Source organism: Mytilus californianus, unplaced genomic scaffold, assembly GCF_021869535.1.
Source record: "Mytilus californianus isolate M0D057914Y unplaced genomic scaffold, xbMytCali1.0.p SCAF_15, whole genome shotgun sequence".
Taxonomy (NCBI): domain Eukaryota; kingdom Metazoa; phylum Mollusca; class Bivalvia; order Mytilida; family Mytilidae; genus Mytilus; species Mytilus californianus.
This window is the reverse complement of record NW_026262637.1, coordinates 28403890-28430916: the sequence shown is the minus strand read 5'-3', so window position 1 is coordinate 28430916 and position 27027 is coordinate 28403890. Positions and strand designations below refer to the sequence as shown.

General features: G+C 33.3%; 2 protein-coding genes across 2 annotated transcripts; both read left to right on the top strand.

Moving 5' to 3' along the window:
• Positions 1 to 1417: 1417 nt before the first annotated feature.
• Positions 1418 to 13096, top strand: LOC127725810 (GTP-binding protein SAR1-like). The gene is made up of 6 exons (XM_052233099.1): positions 1418 to 1516; positions 2219 to 2338; positions 7525 to 7590; positions 9804 to 9907; positions 11202 to 11333; positions 12497 to 13096. The coding sequence occupies exons 1-6, from the start codon at positions 1474 to 1476 to the stop codon at positions 12659 to 12661; spliced, it is 630 nt and encodes a 209-aa protein (XP_052089059.1). The 5' UTR covers positions 1418 to 1473; the 3' UTR covers positions 12662 to 13096.
• A 5005-nt stretch (positions 13097 to 18101) lies between these two features.
• LOC127725809 (GTP-binding protein SAR1-like) lies at positions 18102 to 22390 on the top strand. The gene is made up of 6 exons (XM_052233098.1): positions 18102 to 18180; positions 19069 to 19188; positions 19914 to 19979; positions 20699 to 20802; positions 21810 to 21941; positions 22212 to 22390. The coding sequence occupies exons 1-6, from the start codon at positions 18138 to 18140 to the stop codon at positions 22341 to 22343; spliced, it is 597 nt and encodes a 198-aa protein (XP_052089058.1). The 5' UTR covers positions 18102 to 18137; the 3' UTR covers positions 22344 to 22390.
• Positions 22391 to 27027: the final 4637 nt, after the last annotated feature.

Genomic DNA, 27027 nt, shown 5'->3' with positions numbered 1-27027 from the left:
AGGAATATTACAGTTGTTTTTCATTCGTTTAATGTTTTTGAGCTTTTGATTGTGCCATTTCATAAAGGACTTTCCGTTTTGAATTTTCCTTGGATTTCGGTATTTTTGCTATAATGATTTTACTTTTTATGACCTGACGACAAGTTGTTTCCATTGTTGATGGAGGACGATTTTTTTGTCCTTTTTCAAAACGTTTTTAACCTCTCAGTCTTGAACGATATTGAGGTCTCCCGTAATAAAATGACCATAGGGATCATATCTGAAATTCGACGATTCAGTCTCAAGTTAGAGGATTATTATTTTCTACACAGACAACTTATGTTACTGATGTAAATTAAAAATCAAACTTCTGCTAGGTTTTTTTTGTATGTATACGAAATAATAGGTGGATCTGTGTAATCAAAATAGGGAGGTATATAAGTTTTAAAAGGTAGTCAGTGCAACTTTACAACTTGAAAGTATGTGTGTCATCGTACTTCTTTTCCCACAGAACTTGCAGCCTGGTTCTTCTATCAGTCCCTAAGACTGACCTAAGCATGAATGAAATTCTGAATGGTTCCATCCTCCATAACTCTACCCATGTGATCTTTCTTACTGGCAAGTTCCACTTCATACCATGCTCCTTGCCGGCTTAACTCTACTGATTTTGCCCTCCTTTGTTCTTCTTCTACTTCTCTTATTTCTGACTGCACCATGCTGCATTTCTCTTTTGGTGTTGCCTTTGACCACTGTTGGAAATGTGTCATTCCTAAGCCCTGTCTAACAGTACAGGTGTTGCCGACTATGTCTCTGTGATGAAGAATACTTTTTGTTTGATCTACTGCAGTTTTCGTCAACCATTTTTGCCCAGTACATGTCTGGATTCCACTTTTACTGATCATGTTATCCTTTGAGTCTCTGAGAGTCATTACAAGTCTGCTCTTTGATACCTTGCAGTCCTCCAAAGTTGATGTTAAAGGTAGCTGGATTTGTGATAATCAACTGTAAAGAACTATGGCTGTAAAACTTTGTGGTACTCCTAGCCATCTTCTGAGGTAACTGTTTATCTTTATGTCTTCGACTGTTGTTGCTGTCATTTCATAGATCATTACTCACTTGGAAATTAAGTATGAAAATGTCAAATATGTTTATATATAGACTGTTTTCATGGTCTAACAATCTATTAATATTAAAATGCGGACTATTCAGACTATATTTAAAATGGATTATATGACAAAAATGACAAAATAAGTTACTCCTTTTCAATTCTTTCAAATAATAATTTTGAATACTTAAACAAAAAACAAGGTACTTCGCCTGTTTGTACCTAACAGGTAAAGATGTTTTGTCGTGTATTATAAATATTGACCATTACCAGGGATAATCCTTTCATGTTATATTTAAACGTTACCTGTCATATTTTAAAAATAGACAGGAAAATACACATACAAAGTAAACAGTGAATTATTTCGTATTTGGACATGGAGCTTCATAATGTTTTTGTTTGATTGGTTTAGAAGTATACTGCAGTATTTTGGTATGTATTTGTGGTGACTTTTCCATAAACAATATTATGACTATTAACTATTTGCTTTTGTTTTGGGTTTATCAATAAGATATGAGGTTCATATTGTTCACCGCCACTTTTGCAAGCGATTGAAATTTTGAAAATAAATGAGCTGATTTTATCGAAAACCAAAATGATTAACAAGACATTAGTTGGAAATGTTTCTAAAGTTTTATTACACTGATGAGCGCCATCGGAATCAAAGAGTTTTCACATATGTAAAGCTCTTTCAAGGATATATTAATTTAAATCATTTTAAGCGGATCGTTGTGCAAGAGTTGCTGCTTATGTAGAGGGAAGTAAATGGAGGCCTTACAAATTGTTTAAAAATGATAAGTGTACGGAATTTTATTTGAAAAAATGTTCTGTTAATTAAACATAGAAGTACTTGTACACGCTTAAGATGGGGGGTGGGCGGGGTGGAGGGGATACGCCCCCATTGATCCCCCCAAACATATCATGTTTTTCACGATTTACATAAAATAGTCCAAAAAATGTATATATTCAGTTTTTGGGAAAAACACCCTTCCTTCCACCTCTGCAGGTACATTAAAACAGCATGATGAGTATCCTTTCTATTCTTTAAACAATGTAGTAATACCAATCAATGATGTATAGTCTAACCCTTGAATTTCCAATATCACAATTATATAAGTTTATACACCCTTGCAGGTTTTATTAACACGAAATGCAACTTGCTTATCCTAGGACTACACGATGCAGGAAAATCCACTCTCCTGAGTCGGCTGAAAGATGGACGTCTAGTTCAACATACACCAACAAATCATCCCTGTAAGTTGTACATATATAAGTATTTTCCCGCTTTCTCTGCCAATCTTTATCAGTGAATAATTACATTACATGTATGCTTCACGAGAATCCGTTAGTTTGATTGGCTAACAACAATTAATCTTCATATCAAAATGAAATGTTACATTCGTGATGACACGTGTTTCCACAAAAAAGTGCACAGATAAAGAAAAGAAAAACTTGATAAAACGTTTTTTTCATGTTCTGAGCATACAAATGTAATTATAACAAATGAATGCTTCTTTAAGTAATTTGATAGGATTGTGAAAGTGTTGATCGTGCACACATTTCAGTGGCGTAGCAAGGCCATTTTTAAGTGTACGCACGAACCTCGGCGAGTGGTCTGATGGCCGCCCCCCAGCGAACCCTGGGCAGAGGACCTCCGGGTAGGGGGCGAAACCCCCATAAGCTCACGCGTTATCGTGAAAAAGATACCATTTCTGTCATTCAAAATTCACCAATAGCAACATACTTGGTCGGTTGAGAACAAAACACTTTACTACTTAAGAGATGATTTCAGCTTCACAGTTGTGAAATTTCCATTTCTATGTAGCAACATTCCAGTAGAACCTGCATATGGAGTATATATCTCCCAGTTGATACGATATTTCAGAACTTGCATTTCTCATCATGATTTCCTTGAATGAGATTGCTACTTACAAAGAAGCTATTAAACCAAAACTTCCAAGTGGTGAAGTTGAAAGAATTCCTTCGAAATTTTATGATCGCTATCACGAGTTGGTTGACTGTTTCACTGATGACGACGGACGTGTTCCATGACGCCACAATGGCGTCCTCTTTTCCTCGAATATGACCTACCGAATTAGACTTATCACCAAGTTTTTACTTACATGAGCAACACGACGAGTGCCGCATGTGAAACAGGATATGCTTACCCTTCTGGAACCCTGAAATCACCCCCAGTTTTAGGTGGTGTTCGTATAGTCAAGTCTTTAGTTTTCTATGTTGTCTTTTATGTAATGTTGTTTGTCTTTTCGTCGTTTTTCGTCTTTTGAAATGGCATTGTCAGTTTGTTTTCTACTGATGAGTTTGAATATCCCTTTGATATCTTTCGCCGCTCTTTTAAAGTTTGATTTGGGTTTTTTTCATGTTAATTTCATTGTCTTGATATGGAATATAATGGTCCTTTGTTTTTTGAGAAAAATGTCCAAACCAGTTACTCTAGAATATGTTTAAAAGGAGATGTTGGGTAAACCAAATCAATCGACAAAAAATCAAAACTGTATAAAAATAGGAAAAAAAAGCAAGTTCTATTAATTATTTTAACTTCATATAATTTTCACACCTTTTTACGGGAAAATTTCGTTAATGGACGCATGAAATAATTAATTTTCATAGATGGTCAGGTGTAACATAAAAATTCAAGCCACAGATGTTTTATCCCAACAGATACCAAATTGCTTTAAACAATAGTAATCTGAGTAGAATATGCACAGTAGATTCAAAGTTTGACAGAAAATGAACAAATTTGAATAAAAAGTAAATTTCGTCACTTTTATCTTCAGTCATCAAAGAAAACATTACAATTGCTCGTGTGCTTTAAACAGTTCCTTTAATTTATCTGGATCAAAATATTTTCCCCTCCAAAATTCATGTGCACGCCCGGGCGTTTTGACGTAAACGTAGCTACGCGCCTGCATTTTTAGAATGAGGCGCTTCCGCGCTTCAAACAAAATGTGCTTCGTTCAACACTTTTACATCCCAATAAAATTACAAAAAGAAGCATTCATTTCTTAATTATGGTGTTATATATATATATATTGAGAAACTATACCCCTTTACATCGGGGGCAAACACCAGCGAGGTATTAGTGTTTGCGTCATACAAACACAATTTGTATGGAGCGCAGAAGCACAATTCGATGGAGCGCAGACATAATGAATTTCTAAATATTTTTATGAAGTTTAATGTTTTTATATTCATGCTGACAGTTGTACAGATTCCAAATACACCCAGCAACCTCAACCCACTTATATTGAAATGCACAAGATTACCTGGTCAACAGTACAAAAAAGGTCAATGATGATAACATAATGAACTTAGTATATATTACATTAAAAGGATAACAGGAATCACGAATAATATACGACAATACATCAGACCTCATCAACACCAATACACAAATTATTCGACAACAACAGACATACAACAAATAACACAAGGTCCTGATCAAAATAATTTGTAATTATACCCCGCTTTAAAAAAGTGGGGGTATACTGTTTCACCTCTGTCCGTCCGTCCATCCGTCCATCCGTCAGTCCGTCCATCCGTCCCATGAATATTTTTCGTCTTATCTTTCTCATGAACTACATCATTAGGATTTCTGAAATTTGGTTTCAGGGTTTATATAAGTCAGCTATACCGTGTGATGCGTTTTCAGATTCATCACTCATTAACTCCCTGTTTACCGAACACTTGCATATTTTTACACTATTCAAATTGATGGTTTCTTATCGTCGAGTTGCAAGTTACGAGTTGAAAAGGCTGAGTTGCGAGTTACAAAAGTCGAGTTGGGAGTTACGAAAGTCGAGTTGCGAGTTACGAAGGTCGAGTTGCGAGTTACGAAGGTCGAGTTGCGAGTTACCAAGGCCGAGTTGCGAGTTACAAAAGTCGAGTTGCGAGTTACGAAGGTCGAGTTGCGAGTTACTAAGGCCGAGTTGCGAGTTACAAAAGTAGAGTTGCGAGTTACGAAATTCGAGTTGCGAGTTACGAAGGCCGAGTTGCGAGTTACGAAGGTCGAGTTGCGAGTTACCAAGGTCGAGTTGCGAGTTACCAAGGCCGAGTTGCGAGTTACAAAAGTCGAGTTGCGAGTTACGAAGGTCGAGTTGCGAGTTACCAAGGCCGAGTTGCGAGTTACAAAAGTAGAGTTGCGATTTACAAAAGTCGAGTTGCGAGTTACGAAGGCCGAGTTGCGAGTTACGAAGGTCGAGTTGCGAGTTACGAAGGTCGAGTTGCGAGTTACGAAGGTCGATTTGCGAGTTACAAACATATTATGTTTCTCTAATTTCTTAAGAATTATATATAATTGTATAAACGGTCGTGTCGTCTGATTTTTGAAACAGAATTTTCAGGTTTACTTCGCATTTAATAAACAAAACATACATGTACCCGACCTTAGTTATACACTGCATGAGGAAGGGTCCCGATATTTTGATTGCAGGATTTGAAAGAGTTATGTGATACTTATTTATAAGAGCCTTTCTGTTGCAAAGTCACGCACGCTTAAATTTCTTTCATGAGAGCGACATTGTTCATTTGCTAAAATAAAACAGGATATACTGTGATACAAGAAAAAACGTATACCGTGCTGAACAAATCAAGCATAAGAAAATAAATTATGTAGACAAATGAAATATACTTGCAAATTATCGACATCTCACATAATATTGCACTGTGTTAGGCCTAAAGTAAATACTTATCAAAGGTACAGGCTTATAATATTTTATACGCCAGACGCGCGTTTTGTATTTACAAGATTCATCAGTGACGCTTGAATAAAGGATATTCATTAGCATACCAAGTGCTAAAGCTTCGTCTTCCGCAAAGGTTTAGGGTGATATAGGCACAATTGCACATTTAACTTAGGAAAATATCTCATGAATTAGTCTGAAATGTGATATGCTATGTGCTTTATGTGATAAATTGAATAATTTTGAACTTTGTTAACTTTGTGATTCAACCCGAAGTGGAGAGTTAATAATCGAGTTGTGCAATGTATGTATATATATCTGAATACTACAACGCAAAAATAAGCATGCTATAGATGTCTTTCTATGGCATTATGGTAACTTCCTGGCATAGGAGATCATAATATGGATTTTGTTTTTTAATTTGGAAAGACGTTATTCTACAATTAGCTACACCACTGTTACAAAAAATAAAGGAACAGTTTTAAGGAATGTTATGGCGTGTGTTTTTACGGTATGAGCACGGAAGCCTTGTCTGTCACAAGTTTACTTTTTTACCTGCATGCAGCCTTGATGCAAATGTTGTAGTTTCAGATATCAGCTTGGTATTGTACATTTTTGTATGATTAACCGTTTTTTAGAAAGAAGTTACATATTCCAAAACTGCGTCTTTTGTCTCTTTTACAAAAGTATCTTTGACAGCTACATGTATAGAATAAAGAATGGAAACGGGGAATGTGTCAAAGAGACAACAACCCAAACAAAATATATAAGTCAACCCAAGGCCACCAATGGGTCTTCAACACAGCGAGAAATCCCACACCCATAGGCAGCCCCGAGCAGGCCCCGAAACACTATGTACACTAGATCAAGAAAATGGACGCCATTCTATGCTCCAAAACATATAGATGAACCAAAATAAAAAAAATATACAAGACCAACAAAGGCTAGAGGTTCCTGACTTAGGACAGACGCAAAAATGCAGCGGGGTTAAACAGGTTTTACGAGGGCTCAACCTTCCCCCTTCACATATTTAACTTAAACGTCCACAACTTTGAGCGTCACTAACAAATATTGCCTCTGCAGCTGCCCCAAAGAGCCCACTCTTAACGAAATCTGCAGAAGAGGTATTTTACATATATGGAGAGTTGTCTCATTGGCACTCATACCACATCTTTTTATACCTATATCGTTTAGTTGCTATCTCACTTTACGTTTAATATGAAGGTGCTAGCGATGAAATTTAATAATAATTCATTAAACTCCAAGCCATCCGCTGTATTTCAAAAGGCTATCTGTTTCTTCAGAAAATAACCATACTTTGCGTAGTGATTATGTAAGCAATTCATTCGATTTTTTTTACACGATGAAGTCCTAACAACAAAAAGAATCAACAATACTGTATACAATTCTATAAGCAATCATCTTTCAAAAATGTTAAAGAGGTACACTAAAAAATTAAAATAGTTTTCCCCATTTTCACGCAAATCTAATTTCGTAACTCGCAACTCGACTTTCGTAACTCGCAACTCGACCTTCGTAACTGGCAACTCGACTTTCGTAACTGGCAACTCGACTTTCGTAACTCGCAACTCGACTTTTGTAACTCGCAACTCGACTTTTGTAACTCGCAACTCGATACTCGACAACAAGTGAATCTCATTAAAATTATCCAGTTGCGGCGGGGGTATCATCAGTGAGCAGTAGCTCGCAGTTTCACTTGTTTAATTAATTTTGTAGGGTCAGAAGAGTTTACAGTTGGTAAAGTGACATTTGAAGTGTATGATCTAGGAGGTCACATATTAGGTAATTATCATAGCGCAGTTAAAATCTGTGAAAAAGAAGGTACAAATGACAATCAAAAATCGTGAGTTGAAGGAAAACAGTCAATTCCATTGGAAAATAATGGTATACAAAGCACAAAACAGAAAATTCAAGACTGACCAACTAGAACCCAAACAAATACTATGGAGGATCTAAGATGACCGGTAGGATAAGCAAATCTTGATCAACTGGTGCCAACCGTCGTATTGCTAATGATCATTGAAAATTCGGTGATAAGTCGGGTTCGATTAAGAAAAGAAGACCTGATTGTAGCTACGACAATATGCAAAAAGAGGCGGAAGATGATGGAGGGATGGCTGCTTTACGTCCAGTGGAAAATAAAGCATATTCCGGACGAGAACATGATAATTGATATAAATATAAACCCTGCTTTGTACTAGAAGAGAGGCGAAAGATACCAAAGGGACATTCAAACTCATAAGTCGAAAAAAAATGACAACGCCATGGCAAAAAAGAAAAAAAAAAGAAACAGCAGTATCTAAGACTGAGCAACAGGAACCCCACTAAATCCGGAGATGATCTCAAGTGCTCCGGAAAGTTTAGCTGATCCTGCTCCACATTTGGTACCCGTCGTGTTGCTCATGCAAGTACAAACCCGGTTATAAATTTAATTCGGTAGGTCACATTCGGGGAAAAGGAGGACGAGGTTGTGGTTACGACGATTGGAACATATCCGTCGTCATCTGTGAAACAGATATTCCATAACGGTCAGTCAAACAACTCGTGATGGCGTCCTTAAAAAATCGAATGAATAGTTCAATAGACCGACACGCTGAGTCAATTTGTTAATGTACTAGTTCACAAGGTGAAAAGTAAATAGGAAAGTTCCTTATCAAATGGCAAATCAAGAGCTCAAACACATCAAACGAATGGAAAACAACTGTCATATTCCTGACTTGGTACAGGCATTTTACTATGTAGAAAATGGTGGATTAAACCTGGTTTTATAGCTAGCTAAACCTCTCAGTTGTATGACAATCGCATAGAATGCCATAATATTGACAACAATGTGTGAGCAAAACAAACAGATATAATGGGTAAAACTGTCAAAAATTGGGATACAGCAGTCAACATTGTGTTATAATGTTAATCACTGTAAAAACAAACAACTATATCAAAAAAGAAAAACAAAATGGCATATAGACACTAAATACAAAGCACACACGCAAACAGTCCGCAGGAAGACATTTCAACCTCGGAAAAATTATTCTTACTCCGAGCCAACCAGTTTTTGCACTTACTCCTAAATGCCGCTTGCTTAGTGGAGAAGCAGCAAATACCAATTTTCAAATTTTTGGTTTGACCCGGCTGATTTTGAACCCGCAACCTTACGCACTCGAAGCGACACCGATACCACGAGACCACCGAGGCGGTTAACAGGCGAAAGATACCAAGGCGATAATCAAAACAATGACAACACCATGGCAAAAAACGTATAACGACGAAAAGACGAACAAGTTTATATAGAAAACACTACATAAAAAACTAAAGACTGAGCAACAAAATTTAATGACCCGCAAAAACTGAGGTTGATATCAGGTGCTTCGGAATAGTAAATAGATTATGTTAAAACACTAATTGCACGCCATCGTGTTGTTCATGGTAAGTGCACACTCAGAGATGTCAAAATCGAGGAAAACAAGCGGAAATATTCGTGGTCATCTGTGAATATTTCTTTACAGCCAACCGAAACGAAAAATTGTTAAAGCATAAACGTTTTGTTATCATTGCATTTTGTAATTTTGTAACTCTTAAGTAAATATCAGCCTTTTCTTTAATGCATTAAATTGAAAAATTCTTGCTTTTTTTTATTTCAATTTAATTATTGAATAGATGTAATAAACCTGTTAAAACAAATTATTTTCCTAACAGAATACCGGCAACGTGTACAGTTTTTACGCTATTTTTTTATAATATCAACGGAATCGAGCTCGATACACCGAATTACGGACGCAAAATTCCGCTATGAGAGAAAAGCAGTTGAAAACAGTATGACAAAACCACAGTTCATTGTTACGGCTATGACATATACATTTTAGTCACTCAATGAATCGCAAGTGATTTTCAAGTCATTGAATCTTAAATTTGAAGCTTACATGTTTCGAACAAAGTTAAACCTGCACATTCTACATATTAATGAACAGTCAATTGTTATGATCCAAGAATTATTACAGCACTAAGTTTTTGGAGAAGATATATCCCAGCAGTTAAAGGTATAGTGTTTATTGTTGATGCTTCGGACTCTCAGTCACTACCAGAGGCGAGACAAGAATTAACTGTAAGTAATAAAATACTAGTTCATATACATGAAAAATAACTTCCAGACTACCAGCGGCTTGGCAAAAAAATGAAAGTAAGCAATGTAATATTACTTCAAGCACATGGAAGATCAAGTCGCTGGGGTGATAAAATATTCATAATATTTAAGTTTAAACACTGTGCTTACAAAGTCAGAATAAAGACTACTAGTATTCATTTTAAATCTGAAATCTCGACTGTCATCAAACGATAAACGCAGAAAACAAACTATCATAACTTCGGAATTGACTTTTTGGTTATTTGTGTCATGCGGTTAAAGTGATCCACGTAGCCTTCAATATCTATGTACTTTGTCTAAAATATGTCTTAGACAAATTTGCATCTTTTTTCAAGGCCTTGATGGAATTTATTCCCAGAAGAAAAGGACAAATAGTAAAATGCTATTTTTTCATTTTTATTCGGAAAAACTAAATTCTTCTCAACAAGATAAATACCGTATTCTTTGTTTTAAAGACCATTTTCGACTAAGACGGCTTTGAGGAACACAGACACTTACAATGACAAAAACAGTGTATGAAGTTCGATAATATATGTATTTATTACTAAGAATATTCAATTATAAGCACACAGACGATTCAAACCAAATAAACATTTTATGAGAAATACTAGTCTTAATCAACTTTGAAGGTAATAACATTAACGGTACCAGATGCGCGTTTTGACAAAACCTGTTTATTCGGTGATGCTCGAGGCAATCATAAATTGAATTTCGAAACCTAATAAGCAATGATCTAGTGGTAGTTATAACACAAATGATACCAATTTTACTGCTCCAGATGCGTATTTCGACAAGTTATGTCTCGAGATCTTCATTGATGCTCGGTAAAAAAGTACCAAAAGTAAAGCCGAACCAGGACCAGAAATCAGAGCCATGTATGACGAGTTAACATTCCTGAATTTAAAATGACGCAATAGAAAAATTTTATAACAGCAAATTCCAATAAAACAATATCCATATATTCTTATCGAAGTACTGCCATCTTGAGCTGGATTTATAGTACAACCACAGAGGTATAGACGAATTGTTATAATAACATTAAAAGTACATATTTTACTGCACCAGACTCGCCTATTGACAATAAATGTCCTTTCAGCGATGCTGAAGGCCAAACAAATCCGTTGAAGAGATGATAAAATCAAAAAATCAAACAGCCAAACATGGAAAAAAACAGAACTATGCATGGGGAAGACACATTCCTAAATTTAAAATAATTGAAGACTAATGTGAAAACTCAAGTTCACTTTTTATTCAGAGTATCCTAACAGATGAAGATGTGTCTGATGTACCGGTTCTTGTTCTTGGTAACAAAATAGACAAAAGAGGTTGCTATGGTAAAGAACAACTTATCAAAGAGCTTGGAATAGATCAACATTTATCTAACAGTGTAAGTTTACGTAAACATTATGAAAAGGATCGATATTATGAAAATGTTAGGATAACTATCGATAACTATCGATAATATGAAAATATAAGTACCGATGTTTTAGTATGCACGATTGAATATTCTGAGTGAGAAAATCCCAGTATAACGGACCTAAATACCGAAACGTCCTAATGTAAATGTAGGCTGACACAGACACGCACATTTAGTTTTTCTTATTCAGAATCATAAAGTAATCCATAATGTTGATTAAACGAATAAATAGGCAATAAGATTATAATTATTTTCATAATATTTTGAAATATTCAAGTTCAAAGATAAGATAACACAAGAATCGAGAAAAACCAGCAGCAAAGAGGAATCATTTGCAATATTTTATCTATTATTTCTTTTCGTATCATTTATACAAACATGTCGAAAATGTTAGCGACCTAGACAATGAATATCAAACTTCTTACAAATGAGTATTAAACAAAATTTAATAACTATGACACAAATAACTATAAGTTAAACAGATAGATGCGATTGCTTTGTTAAACTTGTTAAAACACTAATCAGTGAAAGTGTAAGCTATACTTTACGGGCAAAATAATCACTTACTTTCGACTCTTCCTCAAAATTCATGCATTATGATACTTATAAAGTCGTATATATCTCCGGCAAAGTTGACCTTAGACTTTTTGGCAGTTCTGTGAAGGTTTTTTTTAAATATATTTGGCACATTGATCGTTATGATCCGGATTATACCGAAAGAAGATCATTCCGTATACTTTAGTCATTTTACAACTGAAGACGAAAAACCTCAAACAAAACGCGAGGAAATTCTTGATCTCCAAACGTTACGAGACTGGTCATTCTACTGTGCATACCGAATTTCAGAATTCTTATGATTAAAAACAATACTTTGTCATAATACATTGTGTGATGAGTTACATAGTTATTTGTTACATTATTGTTATTAGGACAAACGACAATTTTACCGAAAGGTCACTCTAAAGAATTATACAAAACTGGTAATTTAAAAAAAAATCGTTCTTGCATTTAAATGGTACTCGATGATATTTCAGCCAATTACAGTACATTTACTCTTATATTTTACTTTGTCTCATTTATATTCCGTTCATTAAATCGCTGTAAAATTTCAAAAATTCTCCATTCATTCAAAGGTAAATACAGAAGACAAGTCCGGAATCAGACCATGTACCTTAGTAATGAGCAGTCTTTTACACCAAACAGGTTATGGCGATGGTTTGAAATGGATGGCCACACAAATTCATGAAGAAGACCGAATAAATAACAATTCAACCACTGTGACAGTAACATCTTCTTAATAGCGGGGCCTCGGTGGCCAAGTCTAAGTAGTTCATCTACTGGATCACTAGCATGTGACACTCACGTGGCAGGTGCGTTCGACTCCGATCTTAATTGATTAGGAACGTCAGTTATTTTGCCGAAGGAAGGTGATTCTCTTCGGGCACTCTGGCTTCCTCCTCCAAGTAAAACTGACAGAAAGTGGCGTTGAACACATACAATCAATCAATTAATCATTTTTTTCATATATATACAAATATATATATACAAGTCTAAATTGAAAACAACGTTCAAACCTATGATTGCGTTGGATAAAAACCGCAATTTTTATACGTGTGCATGCAAAACAAATTTCTTGTTAGAGGGGTCTAAATACAGCACAAACAACATTTTCCAAAAGACCAAAAAAGTGAAAAAGTATATTTTAACAAAACGCATTTGACTAACAGGTCGAAAAACAATGTCCATATATATATATATATATATATATATATATATATATAAAATGACTGAATAATAGCCAACGATAAATCTTACGGGGCGATGGATCATATAAATATGATACAGTACACTACAAAATATAATATATAACCAGTCTAAAAGGGTACAACATCACCAAAAAATGACAATAAACGAACAAATGTAACTATAAATATTTCGGATAAGACATCGTGCTCATACTGATGAAGGATATCTGTTATCCGAAATATTTATAGTTACATGTGTTCGTTTATTGTCATTTTTTGGTGATGTTGTACCCTTTTAGACTGGTTATATATGATATATATATATAAGTCTAGAGATTTGCACAACGATACTAATATAAGATGTATATATATATATATATATATACATATATACAGCACAAACAACATTTTCCAAAAGACCAAAAAAGTGAAAAAGTATATTTTAACAAAACGCATTTGACTAACAGGTCGAACAACAAATGTTCTTAAACCCTGCTGACTGCCATTGGCGATTGCCAAATAAACGGATCACCGATGTAATAAATGGATCTTAAATATAAATTTAATACTAAACAGAAAACAAAAAAACTTGCGGAAAAGATGTTATACCGCAAACAAAAGGTGCAAAGGTTTTTGTACACCATATCCGGATTTCGACAATTAATGTCTCTTCAGTGATGTTAGGAATCGAAACGGTATTTGGAAAGCCATACAATTTACCTCAATTTAGGATAGACTCCTGAATTTTGAGGAGTCAAAATAGGATGAACGGATCATATAAACCCGAAGGCAAATATAATACAAGCCCAAACGAAAAAATATAAACAAGTCTAAATTGAAAACAATGTTCAAACACGTATAAAAATTGCGGTTTTTATCCAACGCAATCATAGGTTTGAACGTTGTTTTCAATTTAGACTTGTTTATATTTTTTCGTTTGGGCTTGTATTATATTTGCCTTCGGGTTTATATGATCCGTTCATCCTATTTTGACTCCTCAAAATTCAGGAGTCTATCCTAAATTGAGGTAAATTGTATGGCTTTCCAAATACCGTTTCGATTCCTAACATCACTGAAGAGACATTAATTGTCGAAATCCGGATATGGTGTACAAAAACCTTTGCACCTTTTGTTTGCGGTATAACATCTTTTCCGCAAGTTTTTTTGTTTTCTGTTTAGTATTAAATTTATATTTAAGATCCATTTATTACATCGGTGATCCGTTTATTTGGCAATCGCCAATGGCAGTCAGCAGGGTTTAAGAACATTTGTTGTTCGACCTGTTAGTCAAATGCGTTTTGTTAAAATATACTTTTTCACTTTTTTGGTCTTTTGGAAAATGTTGTTTGTGCTGTATTTAGACCCCTCTAACAAGAAATTTGTTTTGCATGCACACGTATAAAAATTGCGGTTTTTATCCAACGCAATCATAGGTTTGAACGTTGTTTTCAATTTAGACTTGTATATATATATATATATATAGATAATTACTCTAAATATCATATTTATATTCATTTCTGTATATATCATGTTCATACATCTTCATCATTAATTATCATGAGTTATTGTTAGTTATCATCACTATTTATTTTCACAAAGAATTATTTTATTCCTGTCATTAATTTTATTTTGTATACATTGTTTTTATTTATTTTTGTCTGTTTTGCTACTGAAGAATAAATGTTTATAAAATTTAACCTTTCTTTATATTAGTTGTTTGTGAAAGGTTTTGTGCTTAGATATTTCGATTGGTATAAGAACTAACAGATAGATCTCGACCAAGCTGTTATGGATGACTGTATCAAATTTTGATTTCAAGTGGGACCAATTATTAATCGTCAAGTCATACAAAAATTGCAATTTTGGTGCTTCAGTTTGTTCAACATTTTTTTCCTTCCTCTTAATGTTGGACTGCTGGTGACATAAGCAGCTCATTATGACTGAAATATACTGATGAATTTAAATATGAAACGGAATCAAGCTTTTTGAGTCCACATTGTTGAAGAAAATAAAGTTCGTTCACTAAAGAGTAGATATAGTGAAAACACATCTGTAGGTAAATTGTATTCATGACAAGTACCATAAAAAAAGGACAAAAAAAAAGCAAAAAACAAAAAAAAAATCAAACAAACGATAGCTAGATTTGAATTCAGCAGTTTGTCCACGTCGTGATAATTTTGAAGTCAGTTGTATGTCACGTATGTCTGTGATCTGTGTCACGTTAACCAATTATGTCTGTATATGTGGATTGTCCAATTTTTGTGAACATAACGGAACTATAAACAACTGTCATACAAGTGGGAGGTTGATCTAGCTATGAAATCAGGTTTAAGCGGCTCATTATGACTGAAATATACTTCCATATAAGCGGGAGGTTTGGCTAGCCATAAAACCAGGTTCAATCCACCATTTTTTTTCTTAAAATGTCCTGTACCAAGTCAGGAATATGGCAGTTGTTATCAGATAGTCCGTTTCTATGTATGTTGGCGTTTGCTTTTGTTGTAGTTCAGTGTGTCTGTTGTTCTGTTGTTTTCCTCTTATAGTTGATGTGTTTCCCTCGGTTTTAGTTTGTTACCCATATTTGTTTTCGCTTAATCGAATAATGACTATTGAACAGCGGTATACTACTGTTGCTTTTATTAATCCACTACTTTCTTCAAAAAATGTATGTACCAAGTCAGAAATATGACAGTTGTTTTCCATTCGTTCCGTTGGTTAATATAGTCAGGCGTTTGAATTTTTCAGGTGTTATGGGCATCCCACTTTTGGAATTTAGCCTGGAGTTGGGAATTGTTTGTTAATACGTTTTTATAGTTGAGTCGTTTTAAAGGATGTTTACCACTTTTAAAAACTTAAGCAAAATCTACACATTAAGGTTTCCTCACATATGATTTTATGTTTTTTACTTTCATAAATGTGAATACAAGGATGTGTCACGTATGCGTTATAAACAGCAACCCAAGCACAAAATAATCAAGAGGACAACATAAAGTCTTCAACAACAGACAGGTATGCATACAATATGTCAAGTTTCTAAAGAAAGCTGCCTCTTGCATTATAAAAATATTGTATTAATAATAAAAATATTAGTTTACAAATATCCTTATTTGAAAAAACGTTCATATAGAGAGATAGACGTATAAATATATATGTTTTTTATGGCTTGTTCATTTTATTCGTTAAACCAAATCCAGAAAATATTAATTTGTGGATAAGGCAAATAGTTAATTTGAAGACATAAACTACTTTTAAATCACATCAGACGTTGGCATTTCTTTGATGGTTTAATGTTATATGGCTTGGAACACTTGTGGTTTTGAATAAAGTACCACGTGCACTGAAATCCTTTTTATTTTCCAATTGTGTTCCTTATCTTGTAGTGCCATTAACGCTTTGTCTGGATTTGAAAGATGCACCCATGTTAATAAGTGAATGATAACATGTGCAAATAGTATGTTCATTAAAAAATCGCCCGAGATTTTAATTTTGATTAACAATAGCATGTTGTAATAGTCCACATTATGCATGCGCTTATGAGTTCTAGGAAGAAGAACACATGTTGATTTCCTTTGTTATTGTTTGTTAGGTGTTTTTCGTGTAAAAAATCTTGATATTTATGTAAAAATAACTCATGAAACATACCAGGCCAGACGTGCGTATCGTCTACAAAAGACTCATCAGTAATACTCGAATCAAAAACAGTTAAAAGACCAAATAAAATACGACGTTGAAAAGCATAGAGGACCCAAATTATAAAATATTGCCTTCTACAAACTTAATGTAATTGTCTCAAACAAAAAGTCCAGTGGCTCCGAAACGTGCATGTTCCTTTCATTTCTGGCTTTAAAAAAATAGATTTGGACATTTTTTACAGCACTGGGTCGATACCTCTGCTGGTGGACTTTTAGTCCCCAGGGTATCATCAGATCAGTAGTCAGTACTTCGGTACTGACATGATTTATAACAAACATTTCTAAAATTGTCCGTTTATAAATTTTGAAATTATAAAGGAAACTGAGGTTTCAATTCCCTCAGGCAAAGTTGACCTTAAATGGATTTGGCTATTTTTAGGTACTTTTGGTTATATAGCTCTTCAACTGTTTCGGTTCTTATACATTCTTGGCTTTCAAATATTCGGCTTTGAGCGTTCCTGATGAAGGTAAATCCAGAAAAGCGCTTCGGACGCATTAAATTTATAACGTGTTGGTTTAATTTTTTGAAGCTTTTGTACTAGATGAATATTAACGCGGATGTTATCGACGGCTAGCTTCACACTAGTAGTTTTTGTGCATATAGCCCGGTTTTTGGTGGGTTCGACAATCGTTTTGCCAGTCTTTAGTTTTGTTGTTTGTGTTTTTGTCGTTTTTTGTTTTGTTTTTTACCATGGCATTGTCAGTTTGTTTTCGACTTGTTTGACTATCCCTTGGCAATCTTCTGCCTCTCTTAAAGAGTTGTAACACTAAAATACAAATGTTTAACTTAGAATGTTTAGACTATTCTGTCAGGCCTCTGTTCGATGTACGTTATTAACTTAACTGTATTGTAACGTATTAGGTTGCCTTTAATTGCTTACATCCACTTCATTTGAACATTGGTTGATAGTTGTCTCATTGGCAATCATACCACGTACATCTCCTGATTTTTATACAAACGAAATAAATTACTCAAAGGTGTTATATTCAAAATCTATAATCATAAGTAACGTGTTGTATCTGTTCTATAAATAGATTTCATAACACATCTATACTTACATTAATAACAAATGAATAAATCAAGGTGATTTTAGTTTTTTTAATTGTTACCTATTTTCCTTATACTTAATACTTTATATGAAAGGAAAATACCCATTGTGAAATTAAATAGTAACGATTTGTCGTCGTGTATTATACATATCGATCATTGCCAGCGTGGATACCGTTACATGTTTGGAATGACGGACATATTTAAAAATAGAACAAGAAATAGTGTATATAAAGAATACCAACATTAACTAAATCAATTATTTTATGTATGCAAAGAAATATTCACAATGTTTTTGTTTGACTGGTTTAGAACTATATTGCAGTATTTCGGTAGGTTTATAATATTTTTTATATTTTATATTTTTTATATCATAAAATTATGTTATAATTGTTTATTTATTATAATATAAGTTTTTCTTTTATCTTGTTTTGTTGGTTAAAATATCTTGCTGATTTAGGATATTAAAATTTTGAAAGGGAATCAAAAATTTTGAACATTAATGAGCAGTCTTTTCAAGATGAAATAAAATAATATAGTTATCGCTATCGTTCACTGATGATTGGCGAATTATGAATGGGATTGATAATAAACTAACGTAAATGCCAGATTAATACATGTTTTTTTAGGATTTGATCAATGCAAATCATGCTATTGCATTTAAATACGAGTTTTAAATCATGGAAAAACCTTTCGCAGTAATAAAAACATCATAAACATGTCTGAATTGACAGCGTTGATATAATTTTCTATGAATTATAACTTTGATTTATAGAATATTTACATAGACATTTGTTTAACTCAAAGTATAAAAATAAGACTTTTGAATGTAGTACTTCCGAAGCGCTATTTCCCAGGTACGCTTAAAAAATGAAAGCCGAGGATGTTTAAAATACGTGAGGAGCTATATAACAAAAAAGGAATTTAAACAGAAAAGCCAACAAAATTTAAGGATAACATTGTCGCAGAAAATTCCACTGAAATTCAAATTTGCCAAAAAAAGACTACACATTGACAAAGTACATTCTAAAGTTCTTGTTCGTTAATTAACATGCTGATTATCTGTTCTGTTTTTTCAAGTTTATGAACAGTATAATACACTGATGCAGAATGAGGTGACGAAAGAAAAGGATATAGATATACAACCATATAAGGGAAACGAAAAATGGCCTTTCACTTGAGTTCGCAAAATACAATATTAATTAAGTTTACCATTGTAGGTTTCATCAACAAGAAATGCAAATTGCTCATCATAGGACTAGATAACGCAGGCAAATCAACCCTTCTGTCGAAGATAAAAGATGGACGTCTCGTGCAACATCCACCAACAAATCAACCATGTAAGTTGTGTTTATATACACAGTATTACTATAGGATGTGACTGTCAATTTGTTATATTATTTTAATTACGCCAGACATAGAATTTGATAGGATAAAGTTCAAGACTATGCTACCTGTTAGCTGTTCAACTTATACAATGAGGGTTCAATGTAAAAACGATAATAAAACATAAATTTTGTATTCATTTAGTTTAAGTTTGATTCCAAAGTACTCATTTATCACTTGTCGAGTTTGAGGACGATTCAGGGCAGATACTTTGAAAACCCTGTGTTACTTCTAGTTTTTAGAATTTGTTACAGTACTTTGACCTATAATTGTTAACTTTTTATACATTGTGACTTGGATGGAGCGTTGTCTCTTCTTAATAATATCATATAGGTTGCATCGACGTATACTTTATATTTCCGTTTTAATACATAAACACACGGTTGTGTAGATATACAAAGTCCAAGTCAAGTGTCAGGCCAAACATTCTTCAATAAAGTTAAGTTAACATACTAAATATCCATAAAAACTAGAACAGAAAAGACGAGGTAAAAATGAATTAAAAAAAAAGATAAACAGGATGAAACTTTACAGCAAGAAACTACAACCACTAATTACAGGCTTCTGACATGGGACAAGCACATACAGAATGTAGCATTGATTTGTTTATACCATCTTAATCTTCTTGCATTGACAACATAATACCAACAATATATTTTTCAATTTATTCATATACTAGGGTCGGAGGAGCTAACGGTGGGAAAAGTGACTTTCCAAGCGTATGATCTAGGAGGACATGCATCAGGTAATTATCAAATAAAAACCATTGAAAAACATACATATACCTCCAGTCATCTGAAACTAAAATTGATTTCATGTATTTAAGGGTTGACGGTTTAAGGAAGAAGAAAGTACGACAGAGATAAATCACAGACCTGCCAACCATCACTATTTATGGGGGATTTCCCCAATGAGAGGTGTTGACCTGAATTTTGAAATTCTTTATTATACAAACTAAACACCTCAAAACAGGCATTCAAATGAGTAGGAATTGCATTTTAGCACATACATACTCATTCAAATAATATAGTAGTAGATTAAAAACACTTATGACAATATAAGAGGAGCATTAGTTCTTCTTGCTCTTAAATTCCTCCATGGAGATTTTGAAAAGTTGGCCGGTATGAAACCACAATGTACACATCTGTCTTAGTACGGGAAATATGTTTAATGACAGAATAACATGATTTTTTGAAGAAATTTCGTGAAAAATAAAAAAAGATTTCAAAGAATAATATTATACATTCAAATAATAAAATTTATATCTAGCAAAATTAATATTTGAATTTGAGATTTAAGAACGTACGCAATTCAGCTGTCAAATAAACTAGCATGTTAAATAAAAAATAATCTGTTCCTTTTGCTAACTGGTCTATACAATTAAATACGAAAGAATTTGTTAGAGTTCAACAATGAGTAGTTGCTAACAATAATTGTGTATAATTGTGGCATTTATTTTAACAGCACGACGAGTTTGGAGAACATATTTCCCAGCAGTTGATGGTATAGTGTTTATTGTTGATGGGTGTGACATTGAAAGATTACCAGAGGCTAGAGCAGAAATAACTGTAAGTCATGTATAATGCTAAAACACACGAAAAATCATGCGTCAGAATCAGTAAAATAGTTATAATATTTAAACCTAAAATCCTGTGTTTATAAAGATCTGCAATGCTTACAATATTTCACAATCTAACAATTTAAACTTGATCCGGCTTTTTCTGAAATCTATTCAAAAATATTTAAAATATTTTCACATAGCACGGAGGGTCCTAATAAGCTTTTTTCATAGAAGAGGTCGAATATACATAAAACTCAACACTAGTTTATCAATTAACTGCTTACGTTCTTATACCTTGGTCTCAGAACCACATGTCTTATATAAATGGAAGGTAACTATAGTTTGCCAATATTCAAAACTCGTACATTAAAAAAAACAAGAGCAAAAACCTGAGGGAAAAGTTGATGGAGACCGGATGCATCGATAAGGTATATAAAGTCTTGCTTGCATTATAGAATAAATCTTCAACCTATTGATGTCATAGAAGTTAAAATCCTATAATGTCGTTTTATAAGGCGTTTTATGCCCTTCAAATTGAATAATATAAGCCGTTAGCTTGTAAACAAGTTTACAATTGCGGTCTTTCCTTTCTGTATAAAAAGCAATTGTGGATAATTATAATAGATAATTAGTGTATTGTCATGACATAGAAGTTCCTTCATAGAATAAGTTCCAAATGGAAAACAATATTCTGGAATATTATTTCCACTGGAACAAATATTACAGTATTTGTTCATAACGGAATAAAAAGTATAGAATATTTGTTCCAACAGGAACAGATTATATGGCATTATGCATAACAAAGTTTCTAGGGAAACTTCTGTTAGGCGGAACAAATATACACTGACATATGAGCATGGGAAGTTCATTTTGAATATCCAATTATTTTATCAGCGTTGGAATGTGCATACCAATGTATCTATTTATGAGAAAAAGTTCTATATTATGTAGACAATTAATGTATCACATTTATCATTTTCACTATTTCATTAATCAGGTTCACATTTTATTCAGGGTATTCTAACAGACGAAATAGTGTCCGATGTACCGGTCCTTATACTTGGTAACAAAATAGACAAACGTGGTTGCTATGGTAAAGAACAACTTATCCAAGAGCTTGGAATAAACATGCATTTATCGGAAAATGTAAGTATGACAGTATTGATTATTACAGTATGCATGATAAAACAGATAGACAAATAGGTGTCGAAAAATATTATAAGTTTTTGTGATGTCTCATTGAAGTACCGTAGATTACTTAATATTCGTGGTGAACCAATTTTCGAGGATTTGGTGGATGGGCGGGGAACCATTAATTTAAATACTAAATTACAGCATACCTTTTCTTTAATTTTCTTTATATCATTAATATCCTGTCCAGTAAAACAAATAAATTCACAAATTTTGCACTTATAGGTAAATACAGAAGATAAATCCAGCACCAGACCATGTACCTTAGTAATGAGCAGTGTTGTACAACAAATTGGATATGGTGATGGCTTTAGATGGATGGCCTCACAGATACAGGACAATGGTCGAAATAACTGAGAGAGCGCATATATAACAGACTGTTTAAGAACACCCATTTGTTCATACATAATGTACATAAAAATGAATACTTAATAGTAATTTATCGTCCTCATTTTTTATATCTGTATTGTTGATTCATGAAATCGTATTATTTATTTGTTGACTTTTTACATATATTTATTTTTTATCTGTTTTATTAGTAATGAAAAATAAATATAATAAACATATTTTTTTTAAATTTATCATTTCAATCTAGTAGTAAAGTGTAACGTTTGAAGAAATTGGAAACAAATGTTTGTTAGGAATATGAACCAACAGGTTGATGACGACAAAACCAAATGCAAGGGCTATATCAAATATATTCCATGTCTTGACTTAAAGGGAAGGAAATTCGTACTCGAGTCAACAATAATTTCACAGAATTGTTGTTCGTTAGTCAATTCACCGTTGGGAAGGTTGGCATGTTTTTTTTCAAAATATATTATTCATATGTTCATTCGAATTCAGAAAAACAAATCATCTAGCAGATTGTGAGGTATAACGAGTCATTGTATATGAAATGCTTGAAAAGCTAACATTTCAGATGTAACTCAACTGTTTCGCAATGGAATAAAATTGAGAATGGAAATGGGGAATGTGTCAAAGAGACAACAACCCGACCATAGAGCAGACAACAGCCGAAGGCCACCAATGGGTCTTCAATGCAGCGAGAAACTCCCGCACCCGGAGGCGTCCTTCAGCTGGCCCCTAAACAAATATGTATACTAGTTCAGTGATAATGGACGTCATACTAAACTCCAAATTATACACAAGAAACTAAAATTAAAAAAGATACAAGACTAACAAAAGGCCAGAGGCTCCTGACTTGGGACAGGCGCAAAAATGCGGCGGGGTTAAACATGTTTTTTGAGATCTCAACCCTCACCCTATACCTCTAGCCAATGTATAAAAAACAAACGTACAACAGTACGCACAGATAAACTCAGTTTAAGAGAAGTCCGAGTCCGATTTCAGAATAGGAAACAAAAGAAAATAAACAAAATGACAATAATACATAGATAACAACAGACTACTAGCAGTTACTGACATGCCAGCTCCAGACCTCAATTAAACTGATTGAAAGATTATGTCTTCATCATATGAATATCAGGCACAATCCCTCCTGTTAGGGGTTTAGTATTATACCATCATAAAATATATGAGAAGAACATAACCCGTGTCATGCCAACAACTTGTTTTTAGAATAAATATGTTTAATTCCGATGCAAAGACCCTATAAGTGAATCAATATTAAAGCCAAAATATGCAATCTTTAATGACCTGACAACAGCAATACATTTATGTCAACGTTGATATTAATGTTTTTATTCGAGCGTAACTGACGAGTCATGTACTCGAAACGCGTGTCTGGCATACATAGTTATAAGTCTGGTATCTTTGATATTTTTTTTTTGCTGTTGACATTTGTCGTCTTACTCCTTTTAAAATGCAATGAAATGTAATATATGTGATAAAAAACCATGTAATCGTGCGTAGGTAGGCGTCTAAGCATAAGAGTTTGAAAATTCACACACCATCAGTGCTTTTTTTTTTCAAAATAAAGTAAAATTTAAGAAGAATAAAACATATATTCAATAAGATAAGCAAAATGTAAACAAAAGAAAATAAAAAGACAAGCTAAGGTATTCTGACAAAACAATGGTGTCCAATGAACCGCATTTTATTTTTAGAAGGAAATCAGACACGCGTTGTTGCTATGACAATGGACAACCTATCAAGAATGTAGGAGAAATTATACCTGTTAATGAAAGTAACTATTTACTATAAGTTTTGATATCATAAGTAGGCACGCCGTTAAATATTCTGAATGAAAAAAAACCGGAATAAATGAACTAGATACTACGAAAGCCTATTAGGGTCACAAAAAAAAATACTTATCGCGTAATTACGAAATAAATATCTCGTAATTACGAGAAAACTATCGCTTAATTACGAGATAATCCTTTTTTATCTCGTAATTACGAGATAATCATTTTTTATCTCGTAATTACGAGATAATCATTTTTTATCTCGTAATTACGAGATAATTATCGCGTAATTACGCGATAATTTACGAGAAAACTATCGCGTAATTACGAGATAAGAAGTTTTTTTATCTCGTAATTACGACATAATTATCGCGTAATTACGAGAAAACTATCACTTAATTACGAGATAATCATTTTTTAATCTCGTAATTTCGAGATAATCATCGCGTAATTACGAGAAAACTATCGCGTAATTATGAGATAATCATTTTTATACGCCCGTTTACGGGACGTATTATGGTATACCGTTGTCCGTCTGTCCGTCTGTCCGTCCTTCGTCAACATGTCGGACATTAACTCAAAAACGCTTTAACTAATTTGCATAAAACTTTGGTGAATTGTTTATGTCTATTGACATGAGCTCCCTTTCGTTTTTTATAAATTTTAGATTATACGTTTCCGAGTTATGGGGTTTTATTCATAAAAAAGGGTGATTTTCCAGTTTTTGGACAAAAAAAAAATGCTTTCAGCAGTTCTTATAAAACTTTGGTGAATTGTTTATATTTATTGATGTAAGCTCTATTTAGAATTTTATAAATTTTTCATTTATCATTTCTGAGTTATTGGATTTTATTCATTAAAAAAGGGGTGATTTTTCAGTTTTAGGACAATAACTCAAAAATACTGTCAGCAATTCTCATGAAACTTTGGTGAATAGTTTATATCTATTTATGTAAGCTCCCTTTACATTTTCATAAATTTCTAATATGACATTGAGAATTAATTGAACTTTGTTTGTTTATAGTCTGACAACAGATTTACTAAGTATTGCGCAACAGCACAGTGTATTGCACAACAGCAAGAAATCTTTAATTAAATATAAATTCAATTCATATAACCAATTTCAAGTTCTTTGACTACATTTATTCAGAAACTTATAATATGTCAAATATTTAATTACAATCCAAATTCAAACCTGTATCAAGCTTGAATATTGTGTCCATTTTTGCCCCAACTGTTCAGGGTTGGACCTCTGCGGGCGTATCGAGCTGCGCTCAGCAAAGCAATTTATTTTATCTCGTAATTATGCGATAGTTTTCTCGTAATTATGCGATAATTAACTCGTAATTACGCGATATTTTTCTCGTAATTACGCGATAATTATCTCGTAATTACGAGTTAAAAAATGATTATCTCGTCATTACGCGATAGTTTTCTCGTAATTATTTCGTTATTTCGAGAAAACTATCGCGTAATTACGAGATATTTTTTTTTTTTTGTGACCCTAATAGGCTTTCGTAAGATACCGATACATCGATAACAAATATAATTTGTCCTGACAATTGTGTGAACTTCTTTCTTCAAAGATGTCGAGAGAAATAAAATATTACTAAATATAATGTATCAGAGGTTAGAATCCAATCAATTATCGAATAAAGGTCAGAAATATTCTGGACATGTTAACTTCTATGTCATTTGGTCTCTGGTGGAGAGTTGTCTCATTGGCAATCATACCACATCTTCTTATTAGTCCCCTACCGACGAAGTCGAAGGGGACTTTAGGTTTGCACCCTGTCCGTCTGTCTGTCCGTCTGTCCGTCTGTCCATCCGTCAGTCCGGCAAAACAGTTTTCCAGACTTTTTTTCTTAATGCTTGAAGATATTGATTTAATATTTGGTGCAGTGTTTTATCATGACAAGTTACAGGTCAAGTTCGATTTTCACGATTTTAGCTTTTCTCCTTGTTCAGTTAAAGCCCTTTCCCTAGAATTAAATTTTTGATGAAATACTTATTAATTACTAGATTTCTATTTCAAGGGAATTAACTCATTTTTTAACTTTCCCTAGAATTAAATTTTTGATGAAATACTTATTAATTACTAGATTTCTTTTCAAAGGGAAATAACTCATTTTTTTTTTTTTTAAAGATTTGTAAAAGACATTGTATTAAGATAAATGACATTTTGGATTTTTTTCCTTTTCTTTAGTAAACTGTTTGAAGAATTTAGTGGTAGGTTTGCTCCATTACAATGAATTTTTAACCGGTAGGGGACTATGTATTGCCATGCAATACTCACAGAATGCTTGTTTTTATATGAAAATAAAATATAGATGATTGAAAATATCGATATAAAATATAGAAGAAAAACATTTTTTGTTTGTATACAGGTATACCTGTCTTTGCTTTGGATCTGATATACTTTTTGTAAGTATTTAAAAATTACTTACATTTATTTAACGAGTTACAACTCAATACAACCGCATCTCACGATAGATTGCTCGACAAGGGAGAGATGTTGGTGGTCAGAGGTTCACTTCATCAGAAAGACGGACAACACCATTATCAAAAAGAAAATAATAGCCGAAAAGACATACAACAGATCACAAACAATATCCAAATAGCTTTGATTGAGCAACCCCATGAAAAAACCGATGGTGAAGTCAGGTGCTACGGAGTTTTATTGTCACAATGTATTCAAAAACAATACAGTTATTTATTATTTTAACTGTGTTTAATTCGTATCCTGTCCTTCGAAAAAATAAATCACAAAATATGAATATTAAGAGATAAATACGGAAGAAACACACTGGCTCAGATCATGCACTTTATGAACAGTCGTGTACGAGAAATTAATGTGGTGCTGGATTGAAATAGATCACGATCAGGGACTCTTT

Bases quoted from the DNA above. Each gene is read 5' to 3' on its own strand.
- LOC127725810 (XM_052233099.1), top strand. From the start codon at position 1,474: ATGTTTTTGTTTGATTGGTTTAGAAGTATACTGCAGTATTTTG. The intron at 7,591-9,803 runs GTAATTATCATA...GAATTATTACAG, and splicing joins TCTAGGAGGTCACATATTAG to CACTAAGTTTTTGGAGAAGA. The intron at 11,334-12,496 runs GTAAGTTTACGT...ATTCATTCAAAG, and splicing joins ATCAACATTTATCTAACAGT to GTAAATACAGAAGACAAGTC.
- LOC127725809 (XM_052233098.1), top strand. From the start codon at position 18,138: ATGTTTTTGTTTGACTGGTTTAGAACTATATTGCAGTATTTCG. The intron at 18,181-19,068 runs GTAGGTTTATAA...TTACCATTGTAG, and splicing joins AACTATATTGCAGTATTTCG to GTTTCATCAACAAGAAATGC. The intron at 19,980-20,698 runs GTAATTATCAAA...TTATTTTAACAG, and splicing joins TCTAGGAGGACATGCATCAG to CACGACGAGTTTGGAGAACA.